The sequence below is a fragment of the Pristis pectinata genome, chromosome 3, assembly GCF_009764475.1.
Source record: "Pristis pectinata isolate sPriPec2 chromosome 3, sPriPec2.1.pri, whole genome shotgun sequence".
NCBI classification, from domain to species: domain Eukaryota; kingdom Metazoa; phylum Chordata; class Chondrichthyes; order Rhinopristiformes; family Pristidae; genus Pristis; species Pristis pectinata.
The window spans coordinates 113,201,826-113,224,036 of NC_067407.1; the positions used below are offsets into that span (position 1 = coordinate 113,201,826).

General features: G+C 38.8%; 1 protein-coding gene across 1 annotated transcript; it reads right to left on the minus strand.

Annotated features, from left to right (window-relative positions):
* Nucleotides 1-3,029: 3,029 nt before the first annotated feature.
* On the minus strand, nt 3,030-21,033 carry mrps10 (mitochondrial ribosomal protein S10). Its single transcript, XM_052011705.1, has 7 exons — nt 20,949-21,033; nt 19,657-19,715; nt 15,938-16,010; nt 13,951-14,090; nt 12,452-12,560; nt 6,960-7,049; nt 3,030-6,868 (listed from the first exon to the last, which is right to left on the minus strand). Exons 1-7 carry the CDS (start codon nt 20,997-20,999, stop codon nt 6,788-6,790), a joined length of 603 nt encoding a protein of 200 aa, XP_051867665.1. The 5' UTR covers nt 21,000-21,033; the 3' UTR covers nt 3,030-6,787.
* Nucleotides 21,034-22,211: the final 1,178 nt, after the last annotated feature.

Sequence of the window (22,211 nt, forward strand, 5' to 3'; positions counted from 1 at the left end):
GGAATTTAATCCTGACAAGTGCATGGTGATGTGTTTTAGGGGTAGGGCATGTACAGTGAATGGTAGGGCACTAAGGAGTATTGATGAACAGAGAGATCTTGGGGTTCAAGTCCATAATTCCCTGAAAATGGCAACAGTGGTAGGTATAGTTCGGGATATGGAATATAATAGTTGGGATATTTGCAACTTTGCAAAACACTGGTTCGATTGCATTTGGACTACTGTGCACGGTATTGGTCGCCACACCAGAGGAAGGATGTGGATGCACTGAAGACAGTGGAGAAGAAATTCACCAGGATATTTCCCTGGATTAGGGGACTTTAGTTATGGGGAGAGATTGAATAGGCTGTTTGTTTTCCCTGGAGTGAAGGAGGCTGATATTTTATAAACCTCCTGATAGATAATATAAAAATATAAGGTAGATAGTCAGAATTTTTTCCCCTGTGGTAGCGGTTTCAAAAACAAGAGGGTATAGAGTTAAGATGAGAGGAAAGAATATAAAAGGGGATTTGAGAGGTAAGTTGTTTTTTTTTAACAGTGGTTGATATCTAGAATTCACTGTCAGACGAGGTGGTGGAGTCGGATACAGTCACAATGTTTAAGACACATTTAGACAGGCACTGAAATAGGCAAGGCATAGGACACGAACATAATGTAGGCAAATGGGATTAGTGTAGATGGGCAAAGAGGTTGGCAAGGACGTATGAATATTCTATTAAGTGCTTATTTTTTGCTTTAAAGAATTCAGTGAAAATTCTTATTTATTTTTAATATATTAATGGCAAAGAAATGTAATAATGAAAAACAATGCATTTTGGAACAGTGCCTACCATCATCTAGGATGATCACCTCACTTAGAATCATTGTGTATATTGGAATTGTACAGCACAAAAGTGAACCATGCCAACCATGATGCCTATCTGTACTAATCCCATCTGCCCATATTAGGCCTGTTTCCTTCTACACCTTTTCTATTTCAGTACCTTTCCAAATGCCTTTTAAATGTTAGTAATTATTTCTGCCTGCATTAGCTCTTCTGGCAGTTTATTCCAGATATTCACCACCCACTGTGTGGAAAAATTTATCCCTCAGATCTCCTTTAAATATCTGTCCTCTCACTTTAAACTTGTGTACTTTAGTTCTCGACTCCACTGTCATGGGGGTGGAGGTGGGGGGAAGTCTATCAATCCTTTCTTTGCCTCTCATAATTTTATAAACCTCCCACATTCTCCTTCTACAGCCCTCCATTTCCAGGCAACATCCTGGAGAATCTCTTCTGCACTCTATTGCTACCACATCCTCCCTGCAGTGTGGCAACCAGAACTGTACACAGTACTCCAAATGCAGTCGAACCAATGTTTTGTACAACTGCAACATGATGTCTCAACTCTTGTACTCCATGCCCTGGCCTATGAAGGAAAGCATACCAAATGCCTTTTTTCATCCTATTCACCTGTGTCACCATTTTCATGGAGCTATGGACTTGCACCCCAAGGTCTCTCTGTACATTCAACCCTCTTAAGGTCCCTGCCATTAACTCTGTATGTCGTCCCAAAATTTGACCTCCCAAAGTGTATTACCTCACACGTCCAAATTAAATTCAATCTGCTACTGCTCCAACTTGCCACTGAAGAGTTAGTTTAACAATTAACCTTGCCAGTTCCCATTTAGCTGAAGGCTGAATTCTGTCTTTTGACCAATGTGCAGTTTGTTAACCTGAGGCAAACCCTTGGATCTTAAATGTGCAAGCAGAAAATGTATGTAAGAAGGGATGATAATATTTAGTGAAGTTATGGTTAACTAACTTTTCTGTGAGCGTATCCCACTACATTCTGGTTTCTTGTAATTCATCAATATGCAATAGAAGAGATTAATATTTTATTGACATAACCTTTGAAATAAACTCTAAGTAATTAAAATGTAGTATTTTGAATGTTGTGCAGTTTATTGTGTTCCTTTGAACTGTTTTAGGTCTTTTATGCAATAACCTCTGATCTGATTTTTTTTTCCTAATTTTTTTCCGATATTGCATGATTATTAAATTTAATCATAATCCTTAAAATGTAGGATTGGTACTGTTATTATCTCCTGAAGGATAACATGGTAACGCACCCTGTGTGGTCTACGGGAGTTGCTGAGACAACTGAAGTGCCTGAGAGTTGAATTCAGGTGAGGAGATATTGTATATTTTTTTTTGTTTGCTTGGTGTTCATTTAAATCTCTGCAAATCAGTCAATATGGTTGCCTAATTACAAAATGGCTCGTGAACTTTAAACAGCTGTCCTTGCTTCAGAAAGTGCATGATTTTAATTGCCACTTTGGCTCAGTAGGTAAGTGTACTTAATCACTGCTCTGTGCTTGGGCAACAGACTTACACAACAGTTGGTCAGTGTTCTTCATTAGAGAAGTGAGTAAATTTGATTGCTGTCCAGTACCTTGTAATAGAAAATTTTAATAGGCCTTGTCAGGGAAAAAAAGTTCAGTTACATCAGTTTCTGTGTTTAAGAAAGCCTGGGAGTGTATCAGAAAACAGAAAAATGAAGAATTTAATGAATAGGAAAACATATTTGAAGGTATGGATTAAGGAGGGTTTTGAATGTGGGAAATGGAATGGTAAAATCATAGAGTTGTAAAATGTGGCTCAATGATTTGGGCCTTTGTTGTAGGGAAGAAATATCAAATTGAAGTTGGGGATTTTGAAAGGGACATTTGAGTGATTGATTGTTTAGACAGTATGGGCCAAATAGTAAACTGAGATAATGAACTGAAGTTCATTGAGGGCAGTCAAGGAGTTGATGGGTTAGGCACTAGATTCATTGAGATGGTGGTTGGAACAGCTGTAAGTAGCTTTCATTTTTGCCTGTCTGAATTGAAATGTCTCATCCAAGACTTGATGTTACATGAGAGTGAGATCAAGTTTGGTCTGTTCACTGCACTTTTCAGTCTTGCATAAAAATGTCACAATGAAAAAGAGAGATAAAAAGGAACCATATGTTTTACAATTATTTTACTAGGAGAAAGGCCAACTTGATTGGACAGATTAAATGTGAACAGAATTCAAAGGTGGACTGAGGGATAGATAGCAACCACGGGAAATTAAGCAATCTACAGCATGAGCATTTTTAAAAATAAAAGTTATGCAGAAACTCAAAATGAAACATCTTACCAGCTAAGGAACATCCAATAACCCTCAATGAATTAAAATAATACGCAACATTTTTCAACTGCATAACTATTGAGTTTGATAAGTAGCAAATGTAATGCCAGTATTGGTAGTCAGCATTAATTCTGATGTTCAGGACATTTGTTAAAATTATTGATGATACCGAAAATGATTCCTGAAACTTGCAGCAAGATGAATTGTCTAGCTGGATTGAGGATTGTCTTGAGGTCAGTGATAAATAATTCTCCAGTGAGGTTTCAAAGGCATATTTTTACACATCTTCAGTTCACAGTATATGGATGTGGAGAATATTCACTTCACAATTGCTGACGATCTGAATATACTAAGAAATAATGCACAAAAATCCTTCACTTAGAATGGTTACACTGATGGACTGGGATATGGCAGATAGATTTTAATGTTGAAAGCTGAAGGGAATATAGCAATATGTAATTAATATGTTTAACAAGACAGTGTCCATTTAACATGGGCTGGTAAGATTGTAGAGTTAGGCTCAATTCAGCCCTGGAATACAACATGCTTTCCCTTAAGGCCAGTATTTCTCGTCAATCAGTACTTTATGTTGGCATCTCTACCTTTTGGTTGCTTCATCCATCTAAAATCATGCCTTGCATTTCTACCGTCTTGTGTTTGAGTGACAGTGTTTCTCAATGGTTGTGTGTCCACTTGCCAAGAGTAGGATGTTCTGATTTGCTTTCTGGTATCTTCTGAGAATTTGACAGGAATGGTAAGTATGGAATTTTGCTTAGACTTGAGGGAGAAAAGATTATCTTCTATGTTTTTTGTAAAAGATAATCTTTACCATTTTTCATTGCATATATTTTGGAAAAAACATTGATTGCACTGCACACTCTGCCCCTTTTTGGCACATGAAGCATTCAGCTGTGGATGATGGTGTTGGTACCCTCAGGGTATGAACAGGAAAGTAATTAATCTGAAGGTGTTCCAGTTGTAGCTCCATCTTAGATAAATAGAAACTTGGGTTTGCCTATTGTGAGTAATCTATGAATGCTCACTTGATACTATCACATGAGGACCCACATATTCACATTCCCGTGAGACCAATGAGATGCATAAGTCAGCAGAAATCAACTGTTTGTTTAAGGGGAAAAAAACAGTAAATGTTTTAAATTACTTTCACAAGATGGATGGAGTAGTAAGAGAATGTGAGCCATAATGAAATTAAAATATGCAGTTGAAAGAGTTGCTTCTAGTTCTCTGGTTGCCATCTTGCTGGTCATGAATTATATTTGCGTGTTACTGCACATAACTAATAGCTTAACAAAAATAAGGAATAAGATTCCCACTGTTGAAGGCAGTGAGACGTTACCAGGTTGCAGAGAAACAGTAGAGTACACAAACTGCTTTCAAAGGTGCATGGCTCAACATTTTACCAAATATTAATTATTCTAAAAACATTTTCTATCCTTAAAATATTTCACAAAAAGTAATTCTTAATCTGTAGTGCTAATTTCCCCGTGGTGGAGGAAGCTCTGGGTGATTGAAAAGTTCACCTGCATCAGCAGTGACCTGACAAAAACAATGCCAAGCTCTTCCCAGTGGTGGTGAAGTAAAACCAGAAAAATGAATTTAAAATGCTCTTATCAGCATTGTTGAGAAAAGTGTTGGAATTTTAAAAAAGGTGAAAGCTCATAAACTTAGTGGAAAGATGCAATGATCCTTGCAAAATCTAGTTAAAAATCCATTTTCTGAAAATAACTTGCAATTATTGGTAATTTTTATTTTGCATTTAAAAAAATCTGTAATAAGACATTGCCCCTAAATGTGTGCCACAAATGTAGCTCATTCTAGAACTGTACAGAATCAGCTGGATAAAACATTAGAGATTTATGATCTTGAACTTATGATTTTTAAAATCTATAATTGACCATAATTAGGTCAAAGGATCACATGTAACAGTTCTATTTTCACTTGAAAATTAACTAGCTTTGCATTGCCATAAAAAGATAATGTAGTAAGCAAAATACAAGGTTAGTGTCTTGACTTGAGTCGCTTAGAAACTGGCAGATTGCAGGCATAGCATTGCTAATTACACACAAAGAGGCCACTTAGATCGTGTGTGTTAGCTGTTTCCTAAGAGCAATCTGCTCATATCTGCTGCTGCAAAACAACAAATTTCATGACATACAAGTCAGTGATAATAAACCTGATTCTGATCCTAACTGAAAATCTGAAATAAAAATAGAGTGCTGGAAACACTGGTTAGACAGTCTCTGTGGAGACAGGGTTAGTGAACCTTCTTAAGAACTGGCATTGGTTCTGATGAAGGATCCCGGACCTGAAGCATTAATTCTGTCTCTCTCTCCACATAATGCTGCCTGATTGACATTTTGTTTTAATTTCAGTTTTTAAATTATAGCTTTACACCATCATTTGGATGGATCTTTATTGTATGCTTATTTTTGGACATCTGAATAATAATAGTACTTTATGCAAGTAGCAGTTTAGCCATTACATTACTCAAATGCCTTTTTAGTCTTGTAGAATTCAATGTTATTAACTTTTCAATCTTTTTTTAAGCATAATTGCCTCTACTAATCAATGACCTTCATTATATTCCGATTCCTCATCCTTCCTTCCCATCCCAACCACCATCTCAATTATGGGTTGGGCACTCTTCCAACACTTTTGTAATTATGTTGAAAAAGCCAATGTTGATAAGTACACTGTCATCTGGCAGCCAACATGAAGTAACTGTTGCATAGTATATCACAATTAATATAATGCTTGTTATGACTTCTAATACTGTGCAGATGAAGCTCTTGGAAAAATAATATCTGCTTTATTAACAGTGATAACATTTTTGACAAATGATCTGTGCCTTTTAAAGAAGCCGACAGGATTGGCTTAGCCCAAGTATTTCCTCCATTTCAGATAGTTGGTCTTGTTCTCCTTGGCAATTGTGCATGTAAGTCCAATTACAGACATCTGCAATTGTTATTTTCTGGCCCTCCAATTCAGGTAACTTAGAAAACATACAGGCATGAATCTTTATGTTGCTGTTTTTTTTTTGCCAGCTGTGGCTGAGTAGTAAAATTGAAATTGTGGGTTTAAGTCAGAGTCCAAAGTCTTCACCACAAATCCAGCTGACATTCCGCTGCAGGAGTGGAGGAGTATTGTACTAGTGGTAATACTGTATTTCATATGAAATGCTATTTTAAATCCCCTTATCTTAATAGTGGGATATTTATCCCTCAGCCTGTTTTTGGCGATGTTGATTATCACTTCTTTGTTGGTGAGAACTATCAATGTTCAAATTTCTGCCATGTTTCCCTGAGTGGAACAGTGAATACATGTAAATTTACTTAACTGGGTATGTAGTAGTTTTGAATGGCCTGCCACAGTGAAAAGTACCTTCAGATAAATCTTTGTTTAGCAGCTGACACCTTTTGTTCCATTTTGTAGTCTACACTGATTTTGGCAAGTGTAGTGAAATTCAAGAGTTTTACCTTTTATTATTTGACATGCAGCCTAGATAATCCAACTTGCAGCTATATCACTTTGACAGATGAACTTTGTTTATTTAGTGAGCTATTTCATTCCAAAATAGTAAATGTCATAGCATATTGTCCATTGATTATATCAAACTGGTTTTCCTTCATCTTGAGAGTGTGCACTCCAAATAGGTTCCTTAAGATGGTCAGGTAGCTTTTCTAACCTTGTCTGGAAAAAGCAGAAATGTTATAAAATTTACAGATTTACATAAGACAAATGAGAAAAGTTATACCAATCTCAATATTAATACAAGACTAACCTTGGTCACCTCCATTGCGACTCCTTCTGGAAGATTGCGCTGGATATATTCCAAATACACATCAGCAGTGCTTCCAGTCAAATGTTTGAGCTGGTAGAGTGGAAGAATTAAAAATAATCCAGAACATGTCAATCATATGCTTTGCTAACTAGTCATTCAAACTACTTTCAAATATATACAGACATGCCTAGAATCCCTCTACCTGTGCACATTGTTGCTCATTTTCTCCCAAAGTCAACCACTTCTCAACTTGCTTTAAATGTCATCTGCTAACAGTCTTGCTATTCTCTTCACTTCCAAATTTGGTATAATTTTAGAAATTTTAACCACAATGTCTTATGTCATTGCTATACAATATAAATGAAAGAGAGACAACCGTTCAATAGTATTCTTTGCTTTCTGTCTTTAGATAAAGTTCCAGCCCTTTAATTCCATGGACCTCTATTTTGCTTAGCAATTTTTTCTTCTGTAAATTTTATCCTCGAAAGATCCATACAAACAACACCCACCTCAGTCTTACAGCACTGAAGCATGCCCTTTGGCTCACTGAGTCCATGCCAACCATCAAGCCCCCATTTACACCAATCCCATTTTGTTCTCCCCACCTTCTCTTCATCTCCCTCCATATTCTACTAACAGCAATTTACAGTGACTCATTAACCCACTACGTCTTTGGAATGCAAGAGGAAATTCTTGTGGTCACTGGGAGAACTAACAAAATCCACACAGACAGCATGAATGAGAGTCAGGATTGAACCCAAGTGGTGCCATGTGCAACCTCATTTTCCCCTTCTTCAACCTATGTCATCAAAAAATTCAACCAGGTTACTAGAATAGTATGGACTTGGAAAAGTCAATTTTCAAAGTACTTAATGATTTCTACCCTCCCCCCCAGTTAATCCACTGACTGGCATATAATTGCTGGGCACATTCTTGCATTCATTTTTGAACAAGACTATTATGTTTGCCAGTTGATTTTGTCCATTTTAATCAAAACACTACTTGCAACTATCATTCAAAATATTGCTACAGAAGTATATTAGGTTCATTAACAAATGACAGTAAATTCTGATCATTAGACCTAAGGATGTCAAGGGTTGGTCAGGAAAAAAAAAGCTTTTTTTTAAAACATTACATTTGCTTTTTGTTTCCAACAGTCCTAGCAAGCAAATTCTGGAGAGAAGATTTAAAAGGAGCTGTATAAAGTAAGGCCTATCTGTTTTTTGGTCCTGACAGTCCTAGCAAGTGGAGAAGAACATTTGGAAGGAACTGAGCTATAGCAGAGCAGTCATTGTGAAAGTGACTGTTGTTGAGGAGGCAACACTATGTTTTAGGTGGAGGTATTGAGGCTGTGTCTCAAGAGGCTTTGGTGAGGAAACTGAGTTGTGGTAAGGTATTTTACTTTCCTCTGTAGTTTTGGTGGTTTTGACATGGCAGTTAGGACAGTTGTATGCTCCTTTGGCAGAATGTGGGAGGTCAGGGAAACTTAGTGTCCCTGGTGACTACACCTGTGTGAAGTGCATCAAACTGCAGCTCCTGACTGACCTCAGAGCAGCTGCAGTTGCAGCTGGACTTGCTGAGGAATCTCCGTGCTACTGTGAGTATCATAGGAGCTTTAGTGAAGTGGTCACACCTAATGAGCAGGTAGTTGGTTGACCATCAGGAAAGGTAGAGGGGAATAGGGCAAAGAGTGCAGGATTCCCCTGTGGTCATTCCCCTCACAAACAAGTATATAGTTTTGGGTACTGTTAGGGTGATGGCCTTCCAGAGGAGAGCAGCAACAGCAGCCACATCTGTGGCAGAACGACAGGCTCTGATGTACAGCAGGGGAGGGTGGAGATAAGAAAAGCTGCAGTAATAGGAAACTGCAGTTAAGGGGACAAATAGGAGATTCTGTAGTCACAGACAAGACTCTAGGATGGTACATTCTCTCCTGAGTGCCAGGATCAAGAATATCTCCAAGCAGTTGCAGAACATTCTCAAGGGGGGAAGGTGAGCAGCCAGAAGTGGTTATATACATTGGCACCAATGACATAGGTTGAACAAGGGATGAGGTCCTGCAGAGTGAATATATGCAGTTAGGCAAAAGGTTAAAAAGCAGAACCTCAAGGGGTTGTAATGTCTGGATTACTCCCTGTGCCATGTGCTGGTGAGGGTAGGAATAGGGCATATGAATGCATGGCTGAGGAGCTGGTGCAGGAGGGGGTGATTCAGGTTTCTGGACCATTGGGATCTTTTCTGGGGCAGAGGCGACCTATACAAGAGGGATAGGTTGCACCTGAACTGGAGGGGGACAATATCCTGGCAGGGAAATTTCAGGGCATCGATAGGTACATGGGACTGGGATATTATAGCTATTACAGAAACATAATTGAGGGATAGGCAGGACTGGCAGCTTAATATTCTGGTGTATGGATGTGATAGAGATAGAGGGAAGGGGGAGTTGCATTTTTTGGTGAGGGGGATTCCTGGGGTGGAACTTAGAAATAAGGGGGTGATCAAATTGATGGGATTGTATGATAGCCGCTGCTGCCCCCCCCCCCCCCCCCCCCCAAATAATCAGCAGGAATTAGAGGAAAACGAATGTTGGGAGATCGCATATAGCTGTGAGAATAGTAAGTTATAATAGTAGGTGATTTTAACTTCCCTAATATTGACTGGAACTGCCATAATGCTAAGGACTTGGATGAACCAGAATAAATTAAGTGTGTCCAGGAAAGTTTTCTCATGCAATATTGAGATGGCCTTACTAGAGAGTGGGGAACAGTCAATCTCCTATTGGCAAATGAGGCAGAGCAAATGACTGAAGTGTCAGTGGGGAAGGAGTTTGGGACCAGTGACCATAACTTTAGTTTTCAAATAGTTGTGGACCAGTCCTCTCTTTTTCCATAAGTTAAGGTACTAAATTGGGGAAGGCTAATTTTGATGGCATTGGACAGGAACTTGCAAAGGTTGATTAGGAGAGGCTGTTTGCAGGTAAAGGGATGTTTGGCAAGTGAAATAGGGGAAGTTCAGGGACAGCATGTTCCTGTTAAGAGTGAAGGTCAAAGTGGCAGGATTAGGGAATCCTAATTTACAAAGGATATTGAGGTTCTGGTCAGGAAAAAGGAGGCAAATGTCAGGTATAGGTAGCTGTTATTAAGCAAATCCCTTGAGTATTAAGAGATGTTGGAGTATACTTAAGAGGGAAATCAGGAGGGCTCAAAGAGAACACGAGAAAGCTTTGGCAGATAAATTAAAGGAGAATCCCATGAGATTCTACATCTATATTAAGATCAAAAGGGTAAATAGGGAGAGAGAATAGGTCCCCTTAAAGATCAATGTGGCTGGCTATGTATGGAGCCACAGGAGATGGGTGAGGTCTTAAATGAATATTTCTCATCTGTATTTACCATGGAGAAGGACGTGGAAGCTATGGAATTCTGAGAAGAGAATAGTGATGTCTTGAAACATATCCCCCATACAAAAGAGGTGCTGCCAGTATTAAAGCACATAAAGGTGGATAAATCCCCAAAGGTCAGAATAAATGGATCCTAGGACATTGTGGGAAGGCAGGGAAGAAATTGCTGGGGCCCTGGCTGAGATTTCTGTATTGTCATTAGCCACAGATGTGGTACCAGAAGACTGGAGGGTGGCTAATGTTGTGCCATTATTTAAGAAAGGCTGCAAGGACAAGTCAGGGAACTACAGACTAGTGAGCCTAACATCAGTGGTGGGAAAGTTACTGGCAGGGATTTTGAGAGACAGGATCTGTCTGCATTTGGAAGGGCAAAGACCGTATGACTTGTGTGGGAAATTGTCTCTCACAAATCATGTTTTTTGTTTGAAGAGGTGACCAAGAGGATTGACGAGGGCAGGGTAGTAGATGTTGTCAACATGGAATATAGCAAGACCTTTGACAAAGTCACTCATGGTCTGGAAGGTTAGTAGATCACGAGATCCAGGGTGAGTTGGCCAATTGGATACAAAAATGGCTTAGTAGTAGGAGTCAAAGGGTGGTAGTCGAGGTTTTTATCCCCCAGATTGGAGGCCTGTGACCAGTAGTGGGCCAAAAGGATTGGTGCTGGGTCCTCTGTCATCTATATTGATGATTTGAATGAGGATGAATGTGGCATGATCAATAACTTTGTGGATGATGCCAAATTTGTGGTATCATGGACAATGAAGAAGGTTGTCTAAGATTACAACAGGATCTAGATTAACTGGGAAAGTGGGCCAAGGAATGGCAGATGGAATTTAACTCAGACAAGTATGAAGTGTTGCATTTTGGGAAGTTGAACCAGGGTGGGACTTGCACAGTAAATGGCAAGGCCCTGGAGAACAGACTTAGGGGTACAAGTACATAGTTTCCTGAAAGGTGCGACACAGGTAGACAAGATGGCGTATGGTCAACTTGCCTTCATTGGATAGGGCACTGAGTATAAGAGTTGGGACGTCTTGTTACAGCTGTACAAGATGTTGGTGAGAGCACACTTTGAGTTTTGTATGCAATTCTGTTCACCTAGCTTATAGGAAGGCTGTCATTAAGCTGGAGAGGGTGCAGAAAAGATTCACAAGGATGTTACTGGGACCGGAGGTCGAGTTATAAGGAGAAACTGGATAGACTGGGACTTTTTTCCCTGGAGCATAGGAGCTGAAGAGTGCCCTTCATAGAGGTTTATAAAATTGAGGAGCATAGATAGGGTAGGTAGTTGTAGTCCTTTTACAGCACAGGGGAGCCTGAAACTAGAGGGTATAGTTTTAAGGTCAGAAGGGGAAGGTTTAAAGGGGACCCAAGGGACAACTTTTTTTTTTATAAAGAGGAGGGTGGGTAAATGGAATAAATTGCTGGAGGAAGAGGCGGGTATAATTACAACATCTAAAATGTATCTAGGCAGATACATGGATAGAAAATGTTTAGTGATATGGGCTAAATGCAGGCAAATGGGACTCTCAGGTAGGCAACTTAATCAGCCTGGATGAGTTGGGCTGAAGGACTTAGTTCCATGCTCTATGAAATTGGTAAGGAATGCTTTGAACTGTGAAATCTTACCACAGTAAAACTCTTCTAATCTGGCACATTGGTGCCAGACTAGTAGCTGTAATGAATACTCTCAATTAACTCTTTCTTAAGACATTACACAACAGAATAATAAACTTTCCAGCAAGTTTAAAGGGAATACATCGACTGGGGAGTGCAGTAACTATCACCTGCTGAGCCAGATGGTGAATCATTGGGATTTCCAAATCCTCAGATAACATAATTTTACTGCATCACAAAGAAATGCTCTGGTCATTTGTGTCTGCTCTGCCATTCAATGGAATCATGGCTGACTATCCAAAATTCTGAATACAGTAAAACAATAAGTCCATGCTAATTGGATAATGGATCAAGTATTGCAAAACAAGAAAGCAAATGCAATACAAAATTAATTTGAAGTTTGAATATTTTCATCTATCAGTTGAATATTTGTCGTATTTATTATGTCCTTCGAGCTTTGCCTTTTATTTACCTCTATACATCTGTAGTGTGTCCTCATCTCATATTGAACTCTGTGTTTCTTGAAAATGTGAATAGATTTGAGAAGTGTCAATCTATCAATTTTCCTTGGAGGCTCATACCTTAAAAAAAAGTCAAGTTAATTAAGTATCATGTTAAAGCATATTTAGTTCCATTGACTTTACAAATGCAAGCTATCAACTACATTTTAATGTTCAAAACAATCATGATCTGCAGTATTTGCAGAAAGGATAAATATTGCAGGTGAGGAGAACTAAAAATAGTACAAACCCAAAACAGACCAAATTACACCTATTTTCCATGTTTTGTTGTTGGTGTGTAATTAATGGAATCCATGGAGAACAGTTACAAATACACTTTCTGCAGTGTTTTCATCAATCTGTCAAAAGTCTAGCATGAGATTTGTGAACCCCACTGAAGTTCTCTCCCACTATACACACTTGAATTTTGTCTTTCTGAATCACTGCCGTTACAAAATGTAGACAACACAAAGTAAAAAGTAAACGAAAGCATCTTTCATTGTTCATGCACCACCTGACTCTCACTATTTATCTCTACCAACAAATTATTTTTGAAACTTCCATTTATTACCCCAGGTGGGAACAGGCACAGTCTAGGTGCTCATTTCTTATTTGTACATGAATATTTTGGGATAAATAAATAGTAGATAATATTTTTGTAACAGTAGTGGGACTACTGCTTTTCCTGTCTGAGATCTAGTTGCCTTCCTACCACTGGGATGCAAGTACCTTGCTTGCATTAGTTCAACACCTTTTAATTCCAAGCTAATTTGAGAGAAAATTAACCATATTTTGTCTTTTTCTACTGATAATGAGGATGTTAAAGTGCATCTCGAAGGAGAAGAGAAAAGTAGAGTTTGATAGAATTTAAGAGCTTGGGACGTAGACTACTGAAATCACATCAAAGGGTGGAAAAAAGAAGTTGGCCTTGCCAAAGAGAGCAGAGTACAGTATCTTGGATATCCTGATATGGTTCCTCCTGATGCAAATTGAAAATCTCACTGACAGATTGACCACTGTGTAACATTGATTCTACTTTTTTTTTCAGTTGGAGATTCAAATGCTTAAGTGTAGATGCTGAGAAGAGTTCCATTCTTGACATCAATGTCTCTTGAATACCACAAAAAAAAAATCACAATGAAATAAGCCGTTTTGGGAATATGAAAAATGACAGCTGTAATACTTGGAGGGTCTGGCTTTGTTTTAGTAAAAACATGATTTGACCGAAAACTGAATGCTTTTTCCCCCCACCATAATTTTATGTGTAACATACTATCGACTTGGGACATGGTAAGGGAAGTCTGCACAATTAAACTTGTGGTGCAGATAGAGTATACAGCATTTTCCTTGCCTGCATTATTGAAGTGCATTTGAAGGAAAGGAATACAAGTCCAAATTTGAAAATAATCCACTTGGCATAAAGCTAAAACATTGCAACAAAGGTGTTCAAAGGAGCAATTAAAACACTTACACTTTATCAACAGTGATATTCAGCTCTTTAGCAGCAAGTGTGGCAAAATATTCATAGCTATCCAGTACCATTTTATCGTGGCCTTTTACCAACACACAGATCTTCTTGTAAAGTATATCAAGGTCATCTGTTACTGTTATCTAAATTAACATTGAATCAGAAAAATTACAATTAATAAGTTATTGCAGAAATAGGCTCTAAAAAGAAATGTCAAGTTCCAAAGCAGTCAAATATTCTAACACCTGACCAATTTTTGTTGGTACATATGACTTAGCAAGGAGAATTTATTTATAGAGCACCTTTCATTTCTTACAACAATCCAAAAAGCTTCTCATGAATATTCCCAATTCATTTTGTCTAATATAAAGTTACTAATATTTAGGCAAATACAATAGCCACTCTGCACAAAGATACAAGATTCTCAGCTGTAATCCCTCATCAGTTTCCGCAAACTAACTGAGGTAGTGTGACGTGGCCTTGAAGATAGTGGAAGAAAAAAATTCAATAGGGTAACATGATTCCAATCACCATCTTGTAGAACTTGGATTGACTGCATGTATAGATGGTTCATGAGAAAAGACAAAGGCCGTAACCGAATGGTTAACATAGCCCATGGATTCACTATCCAATGCCAAATGAGTATATTGTCCTGGGGTAACTGTTCTGTGGATTTTTATCCCAATATATGGGGAAATTAGATTAACTTGTTGAATCATTTCCGTTGTCCCTAATGTTATAGAAATAGCATACAGTTACAAAGTTGTTCAAATTAGTTTAGACTAAGCTCGAGTATTGAAACATTGATTAAATGATAACCTTTGAAAATAAAGATTTCATTTTTTTCTTCTACATCTACTGGTCTGATTACATTCTTTTTGTTTAAAAGATTTCCAGTAAACTGCTGAAGCCTTTCAACTTAAATAAGATAGAAAGCCTGCTTCTGTTAGCTGAATGTTAATCTAGAGGAAGTGGTTGACATCTGCAATGGATATCAATTTAGGATACTGCAAAGGAATATTATTAATGTAGAATGGTGGGATTAAAAAGCACTACATGAAAAGGTTAATACCAATACCCTTTCTAGAGGAGGAGAACTGTGGCAGAAATTCACAGGAAATTAAAGCTTTAATTGCTTCTTTGGAAATCTTTTTAACATTTTTCTCAACTCAAACTTAAGATACAGTTAATTATTAATTCTATTTTGACCTTAACTAATGTCTATCAGAGTACTATATGCATAACTAAGCTTCATGCAAAAGTAGAAGCTGGGGTGGGTGAATGGGGGATACGATGCAGATTTATTAAGCTGTTGCTGCCTTGAATGGGGAAATAAAAGCAGGATAAGATTTTTAAAAGTAGGTGTTTGTTAAAATAATGGATTTTGAGTGATACAATGGGTGTTTGAAGTTATGCAATAGTGGAAAGCAGTACATAAATAGCTGACAGACTTCAGAGGAGTTAGGCAAAAAAAAGAGGGCATTGATGAGATTAGATGCTAGAGATTCAGAACAGGACAAGAGAAAGTTCTTTTCAACGAGTTGAGGTTGTGGAATTTGCATTCAGGGCTGAGAACTAGCATTCAACATTAGATTGTATAAGTGGATTAAGGATATGGGAACAAAGTGAGTAATTGAATATTTGCTCACATGTATGGTAAACACTGGGAGGACAGAACTAAGAGACTTGTTTCTTCGTTGCACACTGATAAGAATTTGCTGAAACATTATTTCAAGTATCTTCTGCAAACAAAAACTCAGCATTTTTTTTAGAAGGGACCCAGTTAATTGTGTTTCTCAAAATGCAAATAACTATACAAAATTCTTTTTAAAAGTACAGCTGGGTTTATTCTAATTTAGTCCCAAGTTAAGTAAAACTACCCAATTTGAAATGTAACTCCAGGTTTCACAACAAATCAATACTTAAAATGTATAGCATAGATCTTTAAAAGGGTATCCAAACAATCAGCAAAAAGTACAGGAATCCTTACCAAGGGAACTGTGGAATAGTGTGAAGATGCCCAATGGATTCTTGATGACACAATTGGCAATGGCCTTTTCCTACTGTAGCCAAAACAATGTATACAAAATTAAGTTCATTGGGAAAACAGCATCACAATTTTGCTGAAGCTAAACTGTATTTCAAAAATTCCTTTAAAGACATCTATTTATATAGCATCTTTCAGTTTTCCAGTCATCTCAAAATACTTAACAGTAAATTACTTATGAAGCTCATTACTGTATAGCAAATGTAACAAACAACTGGCAAGAAAGTCCCAGGAACAAAATGCAAGATAAATGACCAAGCAATGTTTTGTTAGTATTGGTTGAAATAACTGCTGGTCCAGATACCAGGGGGAACCATCTTCTCCTCTTCAAAAGTTGTATATTGTCACTTTATATCTGAATAATACTTAAATTTCATTCCAAAGATAAGTTATGGAATCATAACGTCCCTGCTGCTCATTGCACCAATCTACACTAATCCCATTTACCTATATTAGGTTGGTAACCTTCTATGCCTTGGTAATTTAAGTATTTGTCTAAATGTTTCTTAAATTTTGTTAGTATCTGCCTCTACCATTTCTTCAGACAATGTATTCCAAACTCCAACCACACTGTGTGAAAAAAGATTTCTACTATCTACCCTATCTATTCACCTTATTATTTTATATACCTCTTGGCCTTCTCCACTCCAGCCTATCCAGTCTCTCCAATCCAAACAACATTCCAGTGAATCTCCTTTGCACCCTTGCCAGTGCAATCATACCCTTCCTGTAATGCGGTGACTAGAACAGCACACACTGCTCCAGGTATAGCTTAACCATTGTTTTATAAAGTTATAACAGGACGTCCCAGCTCTGAAATTCTTCGCCACAGATGGAAGACAAGCATTCCATCTGCTGCCTTCACCACCTTATCCACATATGCTGCCACTTTCAGGGATCCATGGACCTGCACCCCAAGATCCCTCTGTTCATCCACACTCCCTTTGGCCCTACTATTTATGTCCTACCCTTGTCTTGCCCTCCCAAAATGCATTACCACACACTTGTCAGTATTAAATTCTATTTGCCATTGCTCCATCAAACTTTCCAGCTGATCTATAATCAGGCCTTAGACAACCTTCTTCACTGTTTACGATGCCACCAATTTTGATATCAACTGCAAATGAATCTTAGAACTCTCACTTCCTGTCTCTGAGGTAAGAATGTTGTCACTAAGTCAAGGTAATACTTTTGTTATTAACATACCTTGGAATATCCTTATTAATTTATGAAATGCAGACCACTGGCTTTGCACCTCTAATAATCTTAATTGTGGAACTTGTTAAAATTTCAGCAAAACTTACAACTGTAGAGGATTGTTCAATTCTTTTACTTTTAACTTGCCTGTAGTCTTCTAAAGCTGGTAGTAAACAAGAATAACCCTTTCAGTGTAAAAGAATAAATATGCTTAACAATTTTTCTTAAGATTAGAATAAATTTAGGCTGATTATGTTTGACTTTTGGATCATCCCAATCACAACTCTCTTGCTGCCATCCCAGGCTCAACTGCTACATGGATGTACTCCACACCACAATTTCACAACCTTAACTGTTTGCTTCCTTAACTGTCTATATGATATTCACCAGTAAATGAAAATAAAACTGCAGATGCTTTAAGTCTGAAATATGTCTAAATTTCCTCCAATTAAACAGTGAGAAAACCCTTTTCCACTCTTGTCTCAGATGCCCCATTATCTACCAATTCAAGTTGTTTCTAAAGATGCTGTCTCAGATTCAGCCAGGATCTGTGCAACCTTGGAATAATGCTTCATGCTAAGTTCAGGTATCCATCCCATATTCTTTTGATAGATAATATTATGTAGGTAGAAGTGGCCAGTAGTTCATTTGCTGCTGAAAAATTTTGCTACTTCTGATGTTCTTCTGACCAGCCAGCCCAAACAAACAAGCTCATCTATGGATCAGAGTTCCATATTCTAACACCATTCATTATTGACCTATCATTGCTCCTGGTCCACCAGCATTTCAATTTTGAAATGCTGTGTAAATGTAGGTCATTGTTACTTGACAAAGAGTGAATGAGTACATGAGCCACTTTGCTGGTGTTGCACATTCACAGCTGCAATAACTCAGCACAGATAGCCAACACAGGACTTGGACAATATCCAAACTTGGTGTCGCAAACAGCAGGCAAGAATAACAGCACTAAGCCTTCAGAAATATCCACCTTTGACATGGAAAGGCCTAATCCTGTCATCTTGATTTTAAAAGACTATACCTTTGACCTTTCCTAATGAAAATATATCCTGTGGTTCAGCGAAGTCCTATGTAAATTGCGATTTTGGGGAAACTGTAGATTCCTCAGTAAGACCTCTACCACATTTTGGCCTGAACCATCAGTGCCAAGTGCCACCCTACACACTCCCCTCACACACACACAATTTTAGCTCTGGATACAAGGTGCAAAAAAAGAGACTGCAGAGTGACAGCTGTGGTGCAATGGGAGGTACAGCATGAAGAGGGACTTGTGCGTGCAATCCAGTTCAGCTATCATCAATGGAGAAAGTTGCAGGCAAAATGGACGGCCTGTGAACATTTCAAAGAGATAAGCCACCCCTGAGCGGTAGTCAGTGAACTACCAGGGATGGATTGGGTTTAGTAGTTAAGACTATGCTTCTCCCAGCCAGGCTGCAAGAGGAAGGGAAGCAGGTCTCTTCCTCTAACCCCTGGTATATGTTGCCCCACTCACCACGGATCCTCAATGAGGTATATAAGCTAAAGGCAGCAACTGACTCTCACCAGGAACGACAAGAAACACCACTGTTGGTATGGAATATTTGGAAAAAAATTATTTAGAGCATTTAAGCTGTTTCTTCCCTTTCCTGACCCTGTCTCACCTATATGCCTCCAAATACAAATATGCCTACTGATTTTTACAAATTACTACTTATAATAAAGTCGATATTTTCCAATTTTGTCTGCAACTCAGCCATGTTCATCCTGCAATTTAGTGGGGCCTTATTCATCATTAACCTTAAGCTTAGTTGGACCTGCAATCTAAATATCATCGATACAAAAGATTTGCAAAACAAATTAATGATACGCGTAATAAGCAGGTTAAAAAACAATACCACCCAGAAGGATTAGGGAGGCGGAGTTAATTTTTGAAAATACAAGAGATTTACTATTTAACAACGTAACATTCCCCACCAGTAGTCTGGTTTTTAAAAAATTACGACTTTGTCAATTTGTTTGATAATGTCTAAAAGGTGTGAGGGAGGTGCACAACAATCAGCAAAAAAACAAGACAGATCACCTCAAGTCTTTTGATCTAATGCCACTGCTATCTGTGTACCCAAAAATATTCAGCAAAAAACAAGACCGATCACTTCAAGTCTTTTGATCTAATGCCACTGCTATTTGTGTACCCAAAAATATTCAGCAAAAACAAATCTAAGTTTATAAAATTAGTGTAGAAGTTGTGTATTTTTACTACAAATTTGCTGTTCATGATAGTACAAAAGCATCTCCAAACCAATGCACATTGAGGCTCTCTCCTCCAATACAGGCCAAGTCTTTATTTGGTCTGCAATAACATCAAAGCACTTTCTGCTAATATTGCATATTTATAAACACACAATAAAATTGATTTATGTCATTTTTTTCCCCAAGAAATCTCATCATCTAAAACCTTTAAAACTTACCAAAGGCATACTGCTATCATATTATTGGCAGCATAATTCAAAAGTGGCACACGATCAACCTGAAAGCCAATATTAAAAAAAGTCATTCAAACACATGTACTTTTACTGTTCAAATTAAATAGAGCTAGCACCGAAGTCCCTTTTTCTCCAGGACACATAGCACTGTTTAAACTGCAACATTTACAGATATGTAACATTAGTTCCTCCTGGTTACAGTAAGTTGAACATCTCTTAAATGATACTCTTTCTGGGGAGAAAATATCTTTGAGAGGAAAGGAAAGAAATGAACATTGAGCAAAACAAAACTAAGGAAAACTTGCCTAAAGGCAAATCAAAAAACCTACAGAAGCAAGAAATCTGAAACAGAAAACTGTGGAAGAACTCAGCCATTCTGGCAGCATCCTTGGAAAGAGAAAGAGTCAATGTTTCTGATCTGCGACCCTTTGTCAGAGTTCTGATGAAGGGTCACAAACTCAAAACATTGATTGTTTCTCTTTGTCTTGCTACCTGACTTGCTGAATTTTTTCAGCATTTTCTGCTTTTGTCTTAAAGCAAGGTTTTTAAACAGACAAAAGGAGGAGTGATTTCTTAAGGGAGTTCCAGAGGACAACATTATGATGGCTAAAGGGCCAAGTACTAATGTAGGGGGAGGAGACCTTTGAAATATGCAAGCAGTACTGACAGGAAAAGTTGTGGCAAAGCGAATCAACACAAAGCAGAGTATTTGCTTCTTTACGCGAACAACGCAGTATAAAATAATGAAATCGTAGGTTTTGTGGCAAGATGTACAGAACAGAAAAATTGAAATGCAAGATCTCAGATCTTGTGCTTCATGCAGAGAGTCCATTTGCATAGCCCAGTGGCAGGTATGAGGAAAAGCGAGTAAGACAGTCAAAACAGGGGGGATCGTCACAAGAATTTAAAATTATGAAGCAAGGGGGCAAACTGGAAGGAAAGCAAACTGTTTGCGGTAAGCGAGGATGATCCGGAACGAGGGAAGAGAAGATTGAAAAGGCAGAGATTTAGGGTCGAAAGCAGGAGAAGCTCGGTTGGGTGGTGGGGGGGGGGGGGGGGGATCGGGTGGTCAGATCCGAAGTGGTGACCGTGCCACACCAGGACCCGCTGCCCTCGGTGGACAGAGGATGAAGGGGTCCCACAACAGCGGGCGCACGGGTTTCACACGGCACAAACTCGTCAGCACCCGGCGCCGGGGCTCTCAGTCCCGACCTCGGGAGGCCACGGAAGGCGGGAGCACTGCATGGAGCGAGGGTAGAAGGACGGCGAGTCTTTACCCGGAGCAGCCGCCTGAACACACCACACGCAGCCCGGGCCACCGCCGCCATCTCGTCGAGCGGGCCAGCAGCACTACTTCCGGGTGACGGAGGCCGCCCAATGACGGTGCACAGACCACATGCACAGGGTTCTCCCCCGTCCATCCCGCGGAAACTAATTACAACACCGACATCCAACTCTACCTCGACTGAAACAACGGCAGATGCAAAAAAAAAACTGCAACTGCAAATCGCAAAATAAAAAAAAATGCAGCCATTACTCAGCTGACCGGACAGCACCTGTGGAGAGAGCATCAGCGACTACCCTTCATCACTGACCACGGTCCACGATCACCTGAGTATTGACTGGAGAGTATTGTAGCTACGATCAGCTGGAAAGTACTGTAGCTAAAGCTTTTGTCAAAGAATAACATTTCACTTAAAATATGACCCACATTCCCCTCTTATTTTCCTGGCTGAATTTGGAGAAGATCCCTGCTCAGAAATTAGAGGGAACCCGAAACCCCATCACTCACGGTCCGAAACTTGCAGCTTCATGGCTGATGTGCAGCAGATGTGTCGTCTTCCCCCATCTCCTAGTTTACTGAGATCAACTGCAGTTCTTTTCACACGAAGGATAGCAGATCCTTCCATTTCCTGTTATATGGAACACACAATGAACTTCTTTCCCTCTACGTCCCTCTGATATGGGTCATTCCAAGTTATGGGATTTTACCTTCTCCATATGGTGGTGTATGATTTTTTTAATACAAGGTTTTTGTTTGGAAGCTTTCGGGGAAGTTCTTTTGCCATAAACAGAGCAGTATGTTGTTACTTTGCGTGCTGTATCCAGTTTTAGCTTGAGCTTTAGTTTAGATATGGGTTTGCTTCTTTTAAAATATTTTTTTTCTGAGCTGGATGGCACTGTGGATTCCATTTCGCCGACGACTGCCACCTCCATTTACTCAATGCATTTCCAATATCCATTTTACACATGAACACCATCATCTTCCGTGATACGGATTCTCCGGTTTCCATTATTTTGTTTTGCTCTTTTCATTCTTTTTCCTTCATTTTCTCCGTTTGTTCTCGCTTTTGATTCGCCAGTGGTTGAGCTTCACATAATCTGCACTTTGATCCATTTGCAGGTCATTTTTTTCTCTCTCTGTGAATCATGCTCCATAACATTCATACAAAGGTTGGTTTTTGAGCATTTAGGCTTTTTTCATAATCTGTATACTTGTATCTCCTGTGCTGTGGCTGTATCTGTAGCAAGTGCAGAAG

What these genes read in the sequence shown, in the direction of transcription:
- mrps10 (XM_052011705.1), bottom strand. Translation starts at nt 20,999, where the DNA reads ATGGCGGCGGTGGCCCGGGCTGCGTGTGGTGTGTTCAGGCGGCTGCTC. An exon ending in ACTATTCCACAGTTCCCTTG is followed by an intron (nt 14,091 to 15,937) that starts GTAAGGATTCCT and finishes ATGTTAATTTAG; the next exon opens with ATAACAGTAACAGATGACCT. An exon ending in TCGCAATGGAGGTGACCAAG is followed by an intron (nt 6,869 to 6,959) that starts GTTAGTCTTGTA and finishes TGCTTTTTCCAG; the next exon opens with ACAAGGTTAGAAAAGCTACC.